This window comes from Hyperolius riggenbachi, chromosome 2 (genome assembly GCF_040937935.1).
Source record: "Hyperolius riggenbachi isolate aHypRig1 chromosome 2, aHypRig1.pri, whole genome shotgun sequence".
In the NCBI taxonomy this organism is placed as follows: Eukaryota; Metazoa; Chordata; class Amphibia; order Anura; family Hyperoliidae; genus Hyperolius; species Hyperolius riggenbachi.
In genome coordinates this window covers 569519418-569534888 of record NC_090647.1, presented here as the reverse complement: position 1 = coordinate 569534888, position 15471 = coordinate 569519418, and the positions used below count along the sequence as shown (strand labels likewise).

At 47.7% G+C, this 15471-nt stretch overlaps 1 protein-coding gene across 3 annotated transcripts in view; it reads right to left on the bottom strand.

Moving 5' to 3' along the window:
- The window catches only part of LOC137547429 (uncharacterized), a 309151-nt gene that overhangs the window by 63085 nt on the left and 230595 nt on the right, over positions 1-15471 (bottom strand). For all 3 annotated transcript variants that reach the window (XM_068271011.1, XM_068271010.1, XM_068271012.1), the window contains one exon: positions 3320-3565. In XM_068271011.1, the coding sequence (XP_068127112.1) occupies positions 3320-3565 (246 nt within the window). The remainder of the gene's footprint in view (positions 1-3319; positions 3566-15471) is intronic.

Genomic DNA, 15471 nt, shown 5'->3' with positions numbered 1-15471 from the left:
ATATCTATATTAGCATATTAGCTTTTTGTGTTCACGTATGTCAATTGCAAATGATATGTTATTTGTCTCGCTATTTCAAGCATTTTTATATTTGATAATTTGTTCAATAAAGCTCTTTAATATGAAAAAATATCTGTGGTATCAGTGGCCTGTAGCACCCTGGCCTGGCGGTGGGAGCTTCACAGGCAGCAGGAGCAGGGCTATGCAGCAGCAGCAGGTGTAACATGTGCCAGGAGCATGCTGGACGTGGCACGTGGCACGTAACGTTGGTGGTACCACAACCTCCTGGAACTCTGGGCCGGCCCGGGCATTCAAATCCGCTCTCACCGGTGGCCCTCGATGGAGCAAGCCCACATTGCACTTGATTCACAAAGCGGCGGTATGGCAGTTTGGACGTCTTAAAGGTTAAGACGTCCAAACTGCAGCGCAAATGATGCTGAAAACTTCGCACTGCGCGTGGTACCGCGGTGCGCTGAAAACGTTGCGTGATGCAACGATAACGCCGCATGCGGTACGATGAAACCGAGACGTATGGTGCCCCTTTAACGTCGCACCAGTACGTCCGATGGTGCAACCTTTAGGGAGCACTGGTGCAACTTTTCGAGGGCACCATATGTCCTGTTTTCATCGCACCACGTGCGACGCTATTGTTGCATCGCGTGACGTTTTAGGCGCGATGTAGCTTTGCATGACTATTAGTGCGCGCAAAGCTACTTTACATGTGATAATGGGCTTTTCACTGCGGCACTAACAGTTAGCACCGCATAGTGAATCGAGCCCATTGTGTCCAAAGTCCAACCGCACAACTGGGACATGACAGTTTTCAGTCCAGACACCGCAAAAAAAATTATGCAGCAATTGTGTATTGGGTTAAATATAGGTGGTATCAGCAGCAGTGGCCTGTGGCACCCTGATGGTGGGAGCAGCAAAGGCAGCAGGAGCAGAGCAATGCAGCAGGTGAAATGTCTGCCAGGAGCATGCCGGACATGGCACGTGGCATGTGTATGTGGCACGTGGCATGTGGCACGTGCACATGGCACGTAGCATTGGTGGTAACACGGCAGTAAAAAAATTGTGAACTAGTTGGCATAGTTTGTAATAGTTAATTAGGAGGAGCCAGGAGGTTGTGGTGGTGGTGGTAAAGGGTGGTAAGGCAGGCATAGTGATTCCCAGCCACTTCATGTCCGCCTCTTGCCAACAACAGGGAAGCGATGGAAGGAGCAGAGGCGGCCACTGAGGACTGGCTGCCTGAACAGGCCTCAGTGTCGGCAGCAGTGGCAGAGGGGGTTCTGGTGCTCTGAGTCTGACCACTGCCAGCGCCAGCTTGCTTCAGCCACATGATGTGGGGTACTTGTACTTTATTAAAATCGGGTTTGGACTTCAAAGCAAATCAGCACGGAGTGACAGATAGCAGAGGAGAAGACAGTGCACACTAAGGGCTCGATTCACAAAGCGGTGCTAACCCAGTTAGAGACTTTAGGCATGATAACCATTGCACCACTCTGGTGAAAAGCCAGTTTAGGGGCTCGATTCACAAAGCGGTGATAACCCAGTTATCACGCCTAAAAGACTTTAGGCGTGATGACCTTTTCACCACTGAGTTATCACCGCTTTTTCCTGCTCTTCGCGCGAAGTTACCGCGCGTACGCGCGTACGCGCGTGAGAGCGCGCACAAAGTCCCATAGGGCTTAATGGGAGCTTCGCGCGAAGCGTCGGGTGCTGCGCGCGGTAACTTCGCGCGAGTTTCTTCTTATCATGCCTAAAGTGAGTTTAGGCGTGATAAGGGCCTTTTCACCAGCGTGCAAACACTTTGCACCGCTTGGTGAATCAAGCCCCAGGTGTGATAAGTTTAGGCGTGATAAGTTTAGGTGTGATAAGTTTAGGCATGCTAAGTTTAGATAAGTTTAGATCGCTTGCAAAGTCCCGCACGCAAAGCAGCACCATTAAACTTTATACGAAGTGCACCAGACTTTGGGCTCGATTCACCAAGCGGTGCTAACCCAGTTATCACGCCTAAAGGACTTTAGGCGTGATGACCTCTTCACCACTGAGTTAGCACCGTTTTTGCCTGCACTTCGCGCGAAGTTATCGCGCGCAAAGTTTTGCGCGCGCACCCGCACAGGCGCGCGCGCAAAGTCCCATAGGGTTTAATGGGCGCATCGCGCGAAGTGCTTCTTATCATGCCTAAAGTGACTTTAGGCGTGAAGAGGGCCTTTTCACCACGGTGCTAACACTTTGCACCGCTTGGTAAATCGAGCCCCTTGCTAGCGTATAACTTTTGATCAGCTGTGCACTGCGGTGCTAACCCAGTTGGCGCTTAAACTTATCATGCCTAAACTTATCACACCTAAACTTATCATGCCTAAACTTATCACACCTAAACTTATCACACCTAAACTTATTATGCCTAAACTGAGTTTAGGCGTGATAAAGGGCTTTTCACCAGCGTGCTAACTGTTAGCACCGCTTTGTGAATCAGGCCCTAACTGTCTAACTGTCACACTGACACTGCTCAGCACAGCACAGCAGCACTGCAGTAATCTGTGGCAAGCTAACACAGTAGTACTACTCTAACAATTAACTAGCACTGCAGTACCAACTACGCAATAACACAGTAATCCTATTCCCTAACCTATACTGTAGCTAAGGCTAATAGCAGGCCAGCATCTGGCCTGGTCTGTGCATAGCACACACAGACACAGGACCTAACAGCAGCAGCTGCAGGCCTGAATCACACATTCTGACTGTCACTGAATGAAATCAAGCTAGCTACCTAATAAACAATAGAACAAAAGTGTAGTGATAGTGAAGGTGTTAATCACTGAAAAGCTTTATGTTTATCACTGTATACAGCACTTGCTAGGCCAGCAGCACTGGAGCATGTCTCTCAGTGAGCAGTCACAAGAAAGGACGAGATTTCTCATCATGGCAGGCCTCCTTAATATACAGGGGCTGGCCAGGGTTATCTTCTGTGATTGGGTGCTAGGGCTTCTGCTGGGAGCCCTCTGATTGGCTCAGTGATGTCATGGACGTCATCTCCATAGTTACAGTATCCGGATTCGGATATTCGACCGGATATCCAAATTCCTATCCAGATTCCGCTGAGAATCCAGATACCACATTCCGGATTTGACCAGGTATCCGGAATCCGAATCCGAGGTCAGATAGTGTAAAAAGTTTGGATTATCCGGGTAGTTCAGATATCCGAATATTGGATGAGCACCACTGCTAAGAGGAGATTCCTGGAGGTTGGAATGCTCTTATCATCCTCAGTGATGTCTCTTATCTCTATTGGCCGTATTTCTGTCATGTGACTCACCTGGGCAGCTGTCCTGGATCTTGTGGGTCTTAGTCTCACTGACTCGGTTCTTTGCAGAGCAGGTGACATTCCAGGGGCCGGGTGACGGCTTCGTGACAGTCATGTGATCACTAGAACTCCTTTCAGGGGATCCTGCATTCACAGTCAAGCTGATGGAGGGATTTGTCCCATTCTCCACCCGGCAGGAGATCCAAGCATTGCCATCCGGGAGACACGAGATATTCAGGAGAGGAACCGATACCGGCACTGAGAGATGGAGACACAATCATCACCAGTCATTACAATATCACCAATCACCCTATATCACCCTGTATGCCAGTAATGTCACCCCTAACCACCTGACCCAGAGGTGACCCCACCCAACACCAGATGTTCAGGAGAGGAACCGATACCGGCACTGAGGGATGGAGACACACATCACCACCAGTCATTATATCATCAATCACCTTATATCACCTTATATTCCAGTAATGTCACCCCTAACCACCTGACCCAGAGGAGGCCCCACCCAACACCAGATGTTCAGAAGAGGAACCGATACCGACACTGAGGGATGGAGGTACAATCATCACCAGTCATTATAATATCACTAATCACCTTATATCACCCTGTATGCCAGCATACCACCCAACTTTTTGAGATGAGAAAAAGGGACACTTAAGCCACACCCCTGCTCACGCCCCCATCACACCCCTAGTCATGCATACCACATCATTTTCATAAGAAAAATATGTTGTTTTATAATTCAAACCACACTGGTCCTTTCTTTTTTTTAGCTGAGCTGATTTCTCAGAGACGGAGTGTTCTTTGCTACAAATTATGTATACTGGTTGCGTTGGCAACTGGCAACGGCTTGAGCTGTTGTTCTGCCGTATTGGTAGTCTCTCCTGGGGGGGGGGTTTAGTTAGTGACGTCCCTATGGTGGGCGGGTGTTGTTGCACGCTTCGCTAGTTGTCACGTTTCCCTCGATAGGTTTCCTGCCACTTCCTGCTTTGGGCTTTGTTTGCTGGTTGCCTGGCAACTTGTCACAGCTTCGGCAGCTCTACGTCCCTATTGGTGGTTCCCGTGGGGCGTCCCCACAAACTGTGACGTTTCTAGGGTGGATGGATCTTTTTGGACGCTGTATTAGCGTCTTTGGAAACAGGGAAGTCCTCATCTGACCTGACGGCAGCCTATTGGCTGCTCGACTGAATAACCACTTCCGACTTCCGTTTTTTGGAGCGCACATGTGACCAGGAAGTGGATAGATGGAGGGGGAGCGTGTGAGGTGGGCGTCCGGCCTGCTTCTTTGCAAACTTTAGTGAGTATACTATTTAAAGGGAACCTGAACTGAGAAGGATATGGATTTTTCCTTTTAAAATAATACCAGTTGCCTGAATCGCCTGCTGATCCTGTGTCTCTAATACTTTCAGCCACAGCCCCTGAACAAGCATGCAGATCAGGTGCTCTGACTGAAGTCAGACTGGATTAGCTACATGCTTGTTACAGGTCTGTGATTCAGGCACTACTGCAGCCAAAGAGATCAGCAGGATTGACAAGCAACTGGTATTGTTAAAAAGGAAACATCCATATCCCTCTCACTTAAGGTTCCCTTTAAGGGGAGTTAATCGGGGGGGCTCAGTGTCATGATGAAGCGCCCCATTGAGTGGTGTGAAACGGCTGTTGACCTCTGCATGCTTTGTGCCATCTCTCTTATGCCTTGAATGCTGTCATGGTTTAGTACCTGTTTTTAAACGTTTTTTCAATAAATGGCGATGTTTTAATTGGATGTGCCCAGCCTGCTACTCTCTACTATTGACATATAATTCAAGCCACACTGGTCCTTTCTATCCCGATTCATTTTCCTTCATATTAACATTTTAAAATGAGTAATATATCAATTTAAAAACCAATACCCCCCTAGCCAAAAACGAGGAGGGGGGGGGGGGGGGGCATGCAGGGGAAGATGTTGCCAGGCCCCTTTTTTAAATTTGAGCACCCCCCACTTAAGGACCCTCTGCACGGCCCTGTGTCTTGAGATCAAACAAAAAAACACAGAACACTTATATCACACTTTTCTCCTGGCGGACTCAAAGCGCCAGAGCTGCAGGCACTAGGGCGCGCTCTATAGGCAGTAGCAGTGTTAGGCCTGAGCTGCAGCTACTAGGGGGCGCTCTATAGGCAGTAGCAGTGTTAGGCCAGAGCTGCAACCACTAGGGGGCGCTCTATAGGCAGTAGCAGTGTTAGGCCAGAGCGGCAGCCACTAGGGGGGGCGCTCTATAGACAGTAGCAGTGTTAGGCCAGAGCTGCAGCCACTAGGGGAGCTCTATAGGCAGTAGCAGTGTTAGGCCAGAGCTGCAGCCACTAGGGGGCGCTCTATAGGTAGTAGCAGTGTTAGGCCAGAGCTGCAGCCACTAGGACGTGCTCTATAGGCAGTAGCAGTGTTAGGCCAGAGCTGCAGCCACTAGGGGGCGCTCTATAGGCGGTAACAGTGTTAGGCCAGAGCTGCAGCCACTAGGGGCGCTCTATAGGCAGTAGCAGTGTTAGGCCAGAGCTGCAGCCACTAGGGGATGCTCTATAGGCAGTAGCAGTGTTAGGCCAGAGCTGCAGCCACTAGGAGGCACTCTATAGGCAGTAGCAGTGTTAGGCCAGTGCTGCTGCCACTAGGGGGCGCTCTATAGGCAGTAGCAGTGTTAGGCCAGAGCTGCAGCCACTAGGATGCGCTCTATAGGCAGCAGCAGCGTTAGGGAGACTTGCCTAAGGTCTCCTACTGAATAGGTGCTGGCTTACTGAACAGGCAGAGCCGAGATTCGAACCCTGGTCTCCTGTGTCAGAGGCAGCGCCCTTAACCATTACTCCATTCAGCCACATGCAGGGCTGCTATAGGTTACCGGTAATTAACACAGATCTTTTCTAGCATGTCCTGAATTCTCTTCTCAGCACCTTTCAGCAGGACTAGTCCCACTTCCTGTGGACAGGAGACAGAAAGCGGTGCAGGAGCAATCCTCCAGCATACCGTGCCTATCTGGCGCTGGCTCCTGTGATGAGAGTGATATGTACTATTCCACATCACCCAGCAGCACTTATCAGTGTAGCCCTGACACATGGGAGGCTGAAGGACACACATGTCTGGAGAACATGCTGCACGATTATGCTGTTTGGGGAATATGCTCTGATCTAAGATTTTAGAGTTTGTTATTGTAAAAAAATCATACTGATGTATTGTATAATGCATATTTTTATGTTACAGGATGGTCCAGATGCTTACTTGTTCCTTGTAAAGCTCACCATTCCAGCGCTAAGTCCGGCCGTACCCCTGCAAGTGGATGAACCCATCCATATTGGGCATGTGAGGGTACGGTCAGTTGAGATCTTAAGGAGCACAGGCATGGGGGAACATTTTTAAACTTGAGGGGCAGCCAGGCAAGGGGCAGAGGTGGCATTGCAGGGCTGATTCATGAGACATTTCATGCTGAAATCGCATAGAGCGCTTTTAGCCATGCCTTGGAATTGCCTTATGTATGTCAATTGCTGCAGACGCACGGGAGCCATTTCGATTAGTTAAGGCACAATCGTGGGTCCTGCAGCATTTCTGGAGCGATTGCGCTCCAATACAAATTACAGAACGCTGAAAATCCCCTCTGAATAGCAGTTTTCACATGCCGTGTCCATGAGCCAGCTTCTAGCATGTAGCCACACCCCCCTGCACAGAAGCAGTTGCAATCCATGCAAGGGGCGGGGCAACACTTTGAAGCCTGGCGCATGGACTTGGCATGTATGTAAAAACTTTATTCAAAATAGGAAACTAAAATCGTAAGTGCTGTATGTCACGGCACAACCGTTAGTTTCGTGATCACCACTGTGAATGCACACCGATTGTCGACTCCAATCCAATCTGAAATTATATCTTGTGGGACGCTTTGGTTTTTCTTTCTATGCTGGAAAGGTCATTCTATTTCATTCAGACAGGTAGTGTGTGGACTCTTCATTTGCAGATGTTTGCTTTGACTGCTGGAAGTGTATGCCCTTTAACAGCTCTGCGATAGGTCACAGTTGCCCTTAGCCCCAATTACCCCATAGCTGCTACACCTAAAAGGATGATAGCCAATGAGGATGTTGTGCCAAGAGAGGGCAGAATTCTGTCCCCAGAGCCATGGAGGCGGCCAGCTGTGCTCACAGAATGAAGCCATTTCATATTTCCTCTCGCTCCTGCTAAACCATCACTATCCTCCCTATAACAAGTATATCACGCGTGGACACCTTGCACACCAGGGGCTCGATTCACAAAGCGGTGCTAACCCAGTTAGAGACTTTAGGCATGATAACCATTGCACCATGCTGGTGAGAAGCCAGTTTAGGTACGGTGACCATACGTCCCGCTTTACCCGGGACGCATCCCGCCTTCGGGGGGCGCTGTCCCAGGCTGCATGAGGTCCCAGGAAACGTCCCGCTTTTAGCAGCGGGACGTCCCGGCCTCGGGACTCTGGCCACCGTACAGTGAACTAGCTGCAGCGTCTACTAGACGCTGCGCTAGTTCATTCCGCGCAGCCCCGCTCCAGCAGCCTGCAATGTTCTCCTCCGGCAGGCACAAGCAGAGCAGGGCTACGGGAAGATGGCGTCCGGAGGCGGAGCCCTGTATTGGAGACTATTTGTCTCCAGTACAGGGCTCCGCCTCCGGACGCCATCTTGCCGTAGCCCTGCTCTGCCTGTGAGAGGCTGAGCGGGAGATTGAAGATCGTCCAGGCCAGGGGGAGCTGCACACACCAGAGGCACCAGAGGCCTGCTGCGTGAGGGGACGTCTTCTGCCAGGTGAGTAAATGCTTTTTCTTGCAGGTGAAGTGTTTGCCCACATTTTGTACTGACATATTTGCCCAAATTGTGTTCATTTTGTACTGACATGTTTGCCCGCAGTGCGTTTATCTTATACTGACATGTTTGCCCGCAGTGCGTTTATCTTGTACTGACATGTTTGCCCGCAGTGCGTTTATCTTGTACTGACATGTTTGCCCGCAGTGCGTTTATCTTGTACTGACATGTTTGCCCGCAGTGCGTTTATCTTGTACTGACATGTTTTCCCGCAGTGCGTTTATCTTGTACTGACATGTTTGCTCGCAGTGCGTTTATGTTGTACTGACATGTTTGCCCGCAGTGCGTTTATCTTGTACTGACATGTTTGCCCGCAGTGCGTTTATCTTGTACTGACATGTTTGCCCGCAGTGCGTTTATCTTGTACTGACATGTTTGCCCGCAGTGCGTTTATCTTGTGCTGACATGTATGCCCGCAGTGCGTTTATCTTGTACTGACATGTTTGCCCGCAGTGCGTTTATCTTGTACTGACATGTTTGCCCGCAGTGCGTTTATCTTGTACTGAAATGTTTGTCCGCAGTGCGTTTATCTTGTACTGACATGGTTGTCTGCAGTGCGTTTATCTTGTACTGACATGTTTGCCCGCAGTGCGTTTATCTTATACTGACATGTTTGCCCGCAGTGCGTTTATCTTGTACTGACATGTATGCCCGCAGTGCGTTTATCTTGTACTGACATGTTTGCCCGCAGTGCGTTTATCTTGTACTGACATGTTTGCCCGCAGTGCGTTTATCTTGTACTGACATGTTTGCCCGCAGTGCGTTTATCTTGTACTGACATGTTTGCCCGCAGTGCGTTTATCTTGTACTGACATGTTTGCCCGCAGTGCGTTTATTTTGTACTGACATGTTGCCCGCATTGCGTTTATTTTGTACTGACATGTATGCCCGCAGTGCGTTTATCTTGTACTGACATGTTTGCCCGCAGTGCGTTTATCTTGTACTGACATGTTTGCCCGCAGTGCGTTTATCTTGTACTGACAAGTTTGCCCGCAGTGCGTTTATCTTGTACTGACATGTTTGACCGCAGTGCGTTTATCTTGTACTGACATGTTTGCCCGCAGTGCGTTTATCTTGTACTGACATGCTTGCCCGCCGTGCGTTCATTTTGTATTAACATGTTGCCCGCAGTGCGTTTATTTTGTACTGACATGTTTGCCCCCATTGTGTTTATTTTGTACTGACATGTTTGCCCCCATTGCGTTTATTTTATGCTGACATGTTGCCCGCAATGCGTTTATTTTGTGCTGAAATGTTGCCCGCAATGCGTTTATTTTGTGCTGAAATGTTGCCCATTGCGTTTATTTTGTGGTGTCTGGGGTAACTGTTGCTGCATTTATTATTTAATGGTCATAGTTGGCTGTGTTTGCTGCTTTGGGGTTATGGCATACTATTAAATAGCATCACACAGTTTCTGCACACCTATGATGTGAATCCACGTTTGACCACATCACGGCGTAAACACTGCTTTCTTATGCCTCGCTGTTGCATCATTACGTTAGCTCCGCCCATAGAATGTCATGGCCACGCCCATTTTTCGCACGCGCTGCAGACACCACATTTTGCGCCGCGCGCCGCATCCCCTGTTTTTCACGGGGCGCGCTCCGCGCCCCGCAGCCGCCCCCCCCCCCCCCCTCCAATTCCCCCCGTCCCAGGTTGAGCCTTCAAAAATCTGGTCACTCTAGTTTAGGCGTGATAAGTTTAGGTGTGATAAGTTTAGGCATGATGGGCTCGATTCACAAAGCGGTGCTAACCCAGTTAGAGACTTTAGGCATGATAACCATTGCACCACGCTGGTGAAAAGCCAGTTTAGGTGTGATACGTTTAGGTGTGATAAGTTTAGGTGTGATAAGTTTAGGCATGCTAAGTTTAGATAAGTGTAGATAGCGTGCAAAGTCCCGCACGCAAAGCAGCGCTATTAAACTCTATGCGAAGTGCACCAGACTTTGCTAGCGCAAAATTTTGATCAGCTGTGCACTGCGGTGCTAACGCAGTTGGTGCTTAAACTTAGCACGCCTAAACTTATCACACCTAAACTTATCATGCCTAAACTTATCACACCGAAACTTATCACACCTAAACTTATCATGCCTAAACTGAGTTTAGGTGTGATAAAGGGCTTTTCACCAGCGTGCTAACTGTTAGCACCGCTTTGTGAATCAGGCCCGATAAGTTTAGATAAGTTTAGATCACTTGCAAAGTCCCGCACGCAAAGCAGCGCCATTAAACTTTATGCGAAGTGCACCAGACTTTGCTAGCGCAAAACTTTTGATCAGCTGTGCACTGCGGTGCTAACCCAGTTGGTGCTTAAACTTATCACGCCTAAACTTATCACACCTAAACTTATCATGGCTAAACTTATCACACCTAAATTTATCACACCTAAACTTATCATGCCTAAACTGAGTTTAGGCATGATAAAGGGCTTTTCACCAGCGTGCTAACTGTTAGCACCGCTTTGTGAATCAGGCCCCAACTGCGTTAGCACCGCAGTACACAGCTGATCAAAAGTTTTGCGCTAGCAAAGTCTGGTGCACTTCGCATAGAGTTTAATGGCGCTGCTTTGCGTGCGGGACTTTGCATGCTATCTACACTTATCTAAACTTATCATGCCTAAACTGATCACACCTAAACTTATCATGCCTAAACTGAGTTTAGGCGTGATAAAGGGCTTTTCACCAGCGTGCTAACTGTTAGCACCGCTTTGTGAATCAGGCCCAAAGGGCCTGATTCACAAAGCGGTGCTAACAGTTAGCACCCTGGTGAAAAGCCCTTTATCACGCCTAAACTCAGTTTAGGCATGATAAGTTTAGGTGTGATAAGTTTAGGTGTGATAAGTTTAGGCATGATAAGTTTAGGTGTGATACGTTTAGGCATGATAAGTTTAAGCACCAACTGCGTTAGCACCGCAGTGCACAGCTGATCAAAAGTTTTGCGCTAGCAAAGTCTGGTGCACTTCGCATAGAGTTTAATGGCGCTGCTTTGCGTGCGGGACTTTGCGTGCGATCTAAACTTATCTAAACTTAGCATGCCTAAACTTATCACGCCTAAACTTATCACACCTAAACTTATCATGCCAAAACTGGCTTTTCACCAGTGTGGTGCAAAGGTTATCACGCCTAAAGTCATTTAGGCGTGATAACTGAGTTATCACCGCTTTGTGAATCAGGCCCAAAGTCTCTAACTGGGTTAGCACCGCTTTGTGAATCGAGCCCTTAGAGTGTAATAATGTGTGTCTATATAATAATACCCCCGGAGCAGTGAGGACTCCTCTATGGCTGTAGGGGGATTATACACCACTTATCTTCCACATGTAGGCCTCGATTCACAAAGCGGTGATAACCCAGTTATCACGCCTAAAAGACTTTAGGCGTGATGACCTTTTCACCACTGAGTTATCACCGATTTTTCCTGCTCTTCGCGCGAAGTTACGGTAGGGCTTAATGGGAGCTTCGCGCGAAGCGTCGGGTGTTGCGCGCGTACGCGCGGCAACTTCGCGCGAGTTTCTTCTTATCATGCCTAAAGTGACTTTAGGCGTGATAAGGGCCTTTTCACCACGGTGCTAACACTTTGCACCGCTTTGTGAATCGAGCCCGTAGAGTGTAATAATGTGTGTCTATATAATAATACCCCCGGAGCAGTGAGGACCCCTCTATGGCTGTAGGGGGGATTATACACCACGTATCTTCTACATGTAGAGTGTAATAATGTGTGTCTATATAATAATACCCCGGAGCAGTGAGGACCCCTCTATGGCTGTAGGAGGATTATACACCACTTATCTTCCACATGTAGAGTGTAATAATGTGTGTCTATATAATAATACCCCCAGAGCAGTGAGGACCCCTCTATGGCTGTAGGGGGATTATACACCACTTACCTTCCACATGTAGAGTGTAATAATGTGTGTCTATATAATAATACCCCCGGAGCAGTGAGGATCCCTCTATGGCTGTAGGGGGATTATACACCACTTATCTTCCACATGTAGAGTGTAATAATGTGTGTCTATATAATAATACCCCCGGAGCAGTGAGGACCCCTCTATGGCTGTAGGGGGATTATACACCACTTATCTTCCACATGTAGAGTGTAATAATGTGTGTCTATATAATATTACCCCCGGAGCAGTGAGGACCCCTCTATGGCTGTAGGGGGGATTATACACCACTTATCTTCCACATGTAGAGTGTAATAATGTGTGTCTATATAATAATACCCCCGGAGCAGTGAGGACCCCTCTATGGCTGTAGGGGGATTATACACCACTTACCTTCCACATGTAGAGTGTAATAATGTGTGTCTATATAATAATACCCCCGGAGCAGTGAGGACTCCTCTATGGCTGTAGGGGGATTATACACCACTTATCTTCTACATGTAGAGTGTAATAATGTGTGTCTATATAATAATAACCCCGGAGCAGTGAGGACCCCTCTATGGCTGTAGGGGGGATTATACACCACTTATCTTCTACATGTAGAGTGTAATAATGTGTGTCTATATAATAATACCCCCGGAGCAGTGAGGATCCCTCTATGGCTGTAGGGGGATTATACACCACTTATCTTCCACATGTAGAGTGTAATAATGTGTGTCTATATAATAATACCCCCCGGAGCAGTGAGGACCCCTCTATGGCTGTAGGGGGATTATACACCACTTATCTTCTACATGTAGAGTGTAATAATGTGTGTCTATATAATAATACCCCCGGAGCAGTGAGGATCCCTCTATGGCTGTAGGGGGATTATACACCACTTATCTTCCACATGTAGAGTGTAATAATGTGTGTCTATATAATAATACCCCTGGAGCAGTGAGGACCCCTCTATGGCTGTAGGGGGATTATACACCACTTATCTTCCACATGTAGAGTGTAATAATGTGTGTCTATATAATAATACCCCCGGAGCAGTGAGGACCCCTCTATGGCTGTAGGGGGATTATACACCACTTATCTTCCACATGTAGAGTGTAATAATGTGTGTCTATATAATAATACCCCCGGAGCAGTGAGGACCCCTCTATGGCTGTAGGGGGATTATACACCACTTATCTTCTACATGTAGAGTGTAATAATGTGTGTCTATATAATAATACCCCCGGAGCAATGAGGACCCCTCTATGGCTGTAGGGGGGATTATACACCACTTATCTTCTACATGTAGAGTGTAATAATGTGTGTCTATATAATAATACCCCCGGAGCAATGAGGACCCCTCTATGGCTGTAGGGGGATTATACACCACTTACCTTCCACATGTAGAGTGTAATAATGTGTGTCTATATAATAATACCCCCGGAGCAATGAGGACCCCTCTATGGCTGTAGGGGGATTATACACCACTTACCTTCCACATGTAGAGTGTAATAATGTGTGTCTATATAATAATACCCCCGGAGCAATGAGGACCCCTCTATGGCTGTAGGGGGATTATACACCACTTACCTTCCACATGTAGAGTGTAATAATGTGTGCCTATATAATAATTCCCCCGGAGCAATGAGGACCCCTCTATGGCTGTAGGGGGATTATACATCACTTATCTTCCACATGTAGAGTGTAATAATGTGTGCCTATATAATAATACCCCCGGAGCAGTGAGTACCCCTCTATGGCTGTAGGGGGATTATACACCACTTACCTTCCACATGTAGAGTGTAATAATGTGTGTCTATATAATAATAACCCCGGAGCAGTGAGGACTCCTCTATGGCTGTAGGGGGATTATACACCACTTATCTTCCACATGTAGAGTGTAATAATGTGTGTCTATATAATAATACCCCCGGAGCAGTGAGGAACCCTCTATGGCTGTAGGGGGATTATACACCACTTACCTTCCACATGTAGAGTGTAATAATGTGTGTCTATATAATAATACCCCCGGAGCAGTGAGGAACCCTCTATGGCTGTAGGGGGATTATACACCACTTATCTTCCACATGTAAAGTGTAATAATGTGTGTCTATATAATAATACCCCCGGAGCAGTGAGGACTCCTCTATGGCTGTAGGGGGATTATATACCATATATCTTCCACATGTAGAGTGTAATAATGTGTGTCTATATAATATTACCCCCGGAGCAGTGAGGACCCCTCTATGGCTGTAGGGGGATTATACACCACTTACCTTCCACATGTAGAGTGTAATAATGTGTTTCTATATAATAATACCCCCGGAGCAGTGAGGAACCCTCTATGGCTGTAGGGGGATTATACACCACTTACCTTCCACATGTAGAGTGTAATAATGTGTGTCTATATAATAATACCCCCGGAGCAGTGAGGACCCCTCTACGGCTGTAGGGGGATTATACACCACTTATCTTCCACATGTAGAGTGTAATAATGTGTGTCTATATAATAATACCCCCGGAGCAGTGAGGACTCCTCTATGGCTGTAGGGGGATTATACACCACTTACCTTCCACATGTAGAGTGTAATAATGTGTGTCTATATAATAATACCCCCGGAGCAGTGAGGACTCCTCTATGGCTGTAGGGGGATTATACACCACTTACCTTCCACATGTAGAGTGTAATAATGTGTGTCTATATAATAATACCCCCGGAGCAGTGAGGACTCCTCTATGGCTGTAGGGGGATTATACACCACTTACCTTCCACATGTAGAGTGTAATAATGTGTGTCTATATAATAATACCCCCCGGAGCAGTGAGGACTCCTCTATGGCTGTAGGGGGATTATACACCACTTATCTTCCACATGTAGAGTGTAATAATGTGTGTCTATATAATAATACCCCCGGAGCAGTGAGGAACCCTCTATGGCTGTAGGGGGGGATTATACACCACTTACCTTCCACATGTAGAGTGTAATAATGTGTGTCTATATAATAATACCCCCCGAGCAGTGAGGACCCCTCTATGGCTGTAGGGGGGGATTATACACCACTTATCTTCCACATGTAGAGTGTAATAATGTGTGTCTATATAATAATAATACCCCGGAGCAGTGAGGACTCCTCGCGTACGTACAAAAAGGGCGCCTGGACAAAAAGGGCGCGGGGTGTAAACTCTAAATAATAATTAATCATTAATAGGGTTTATAAATATAGTGTGCTAAGACCCCCCCTGTTGGTGCCTAAGTAACCCTCCCTGTACCTACCCCTTACCCCTAGACCCCCCTCTTGGTGCCTAAACCTAGGACCCCCCTGTTGGTGCCTAAACCTAAGACCCCCCTGTTAATGCCTAAACCTAAAACCCCCCTGTTGGTGCCTAAACCTAAGACCCCCCTGTTAGTGCCTAAACCTAAGACCCCCCCCTGTTGTTGCCTAAG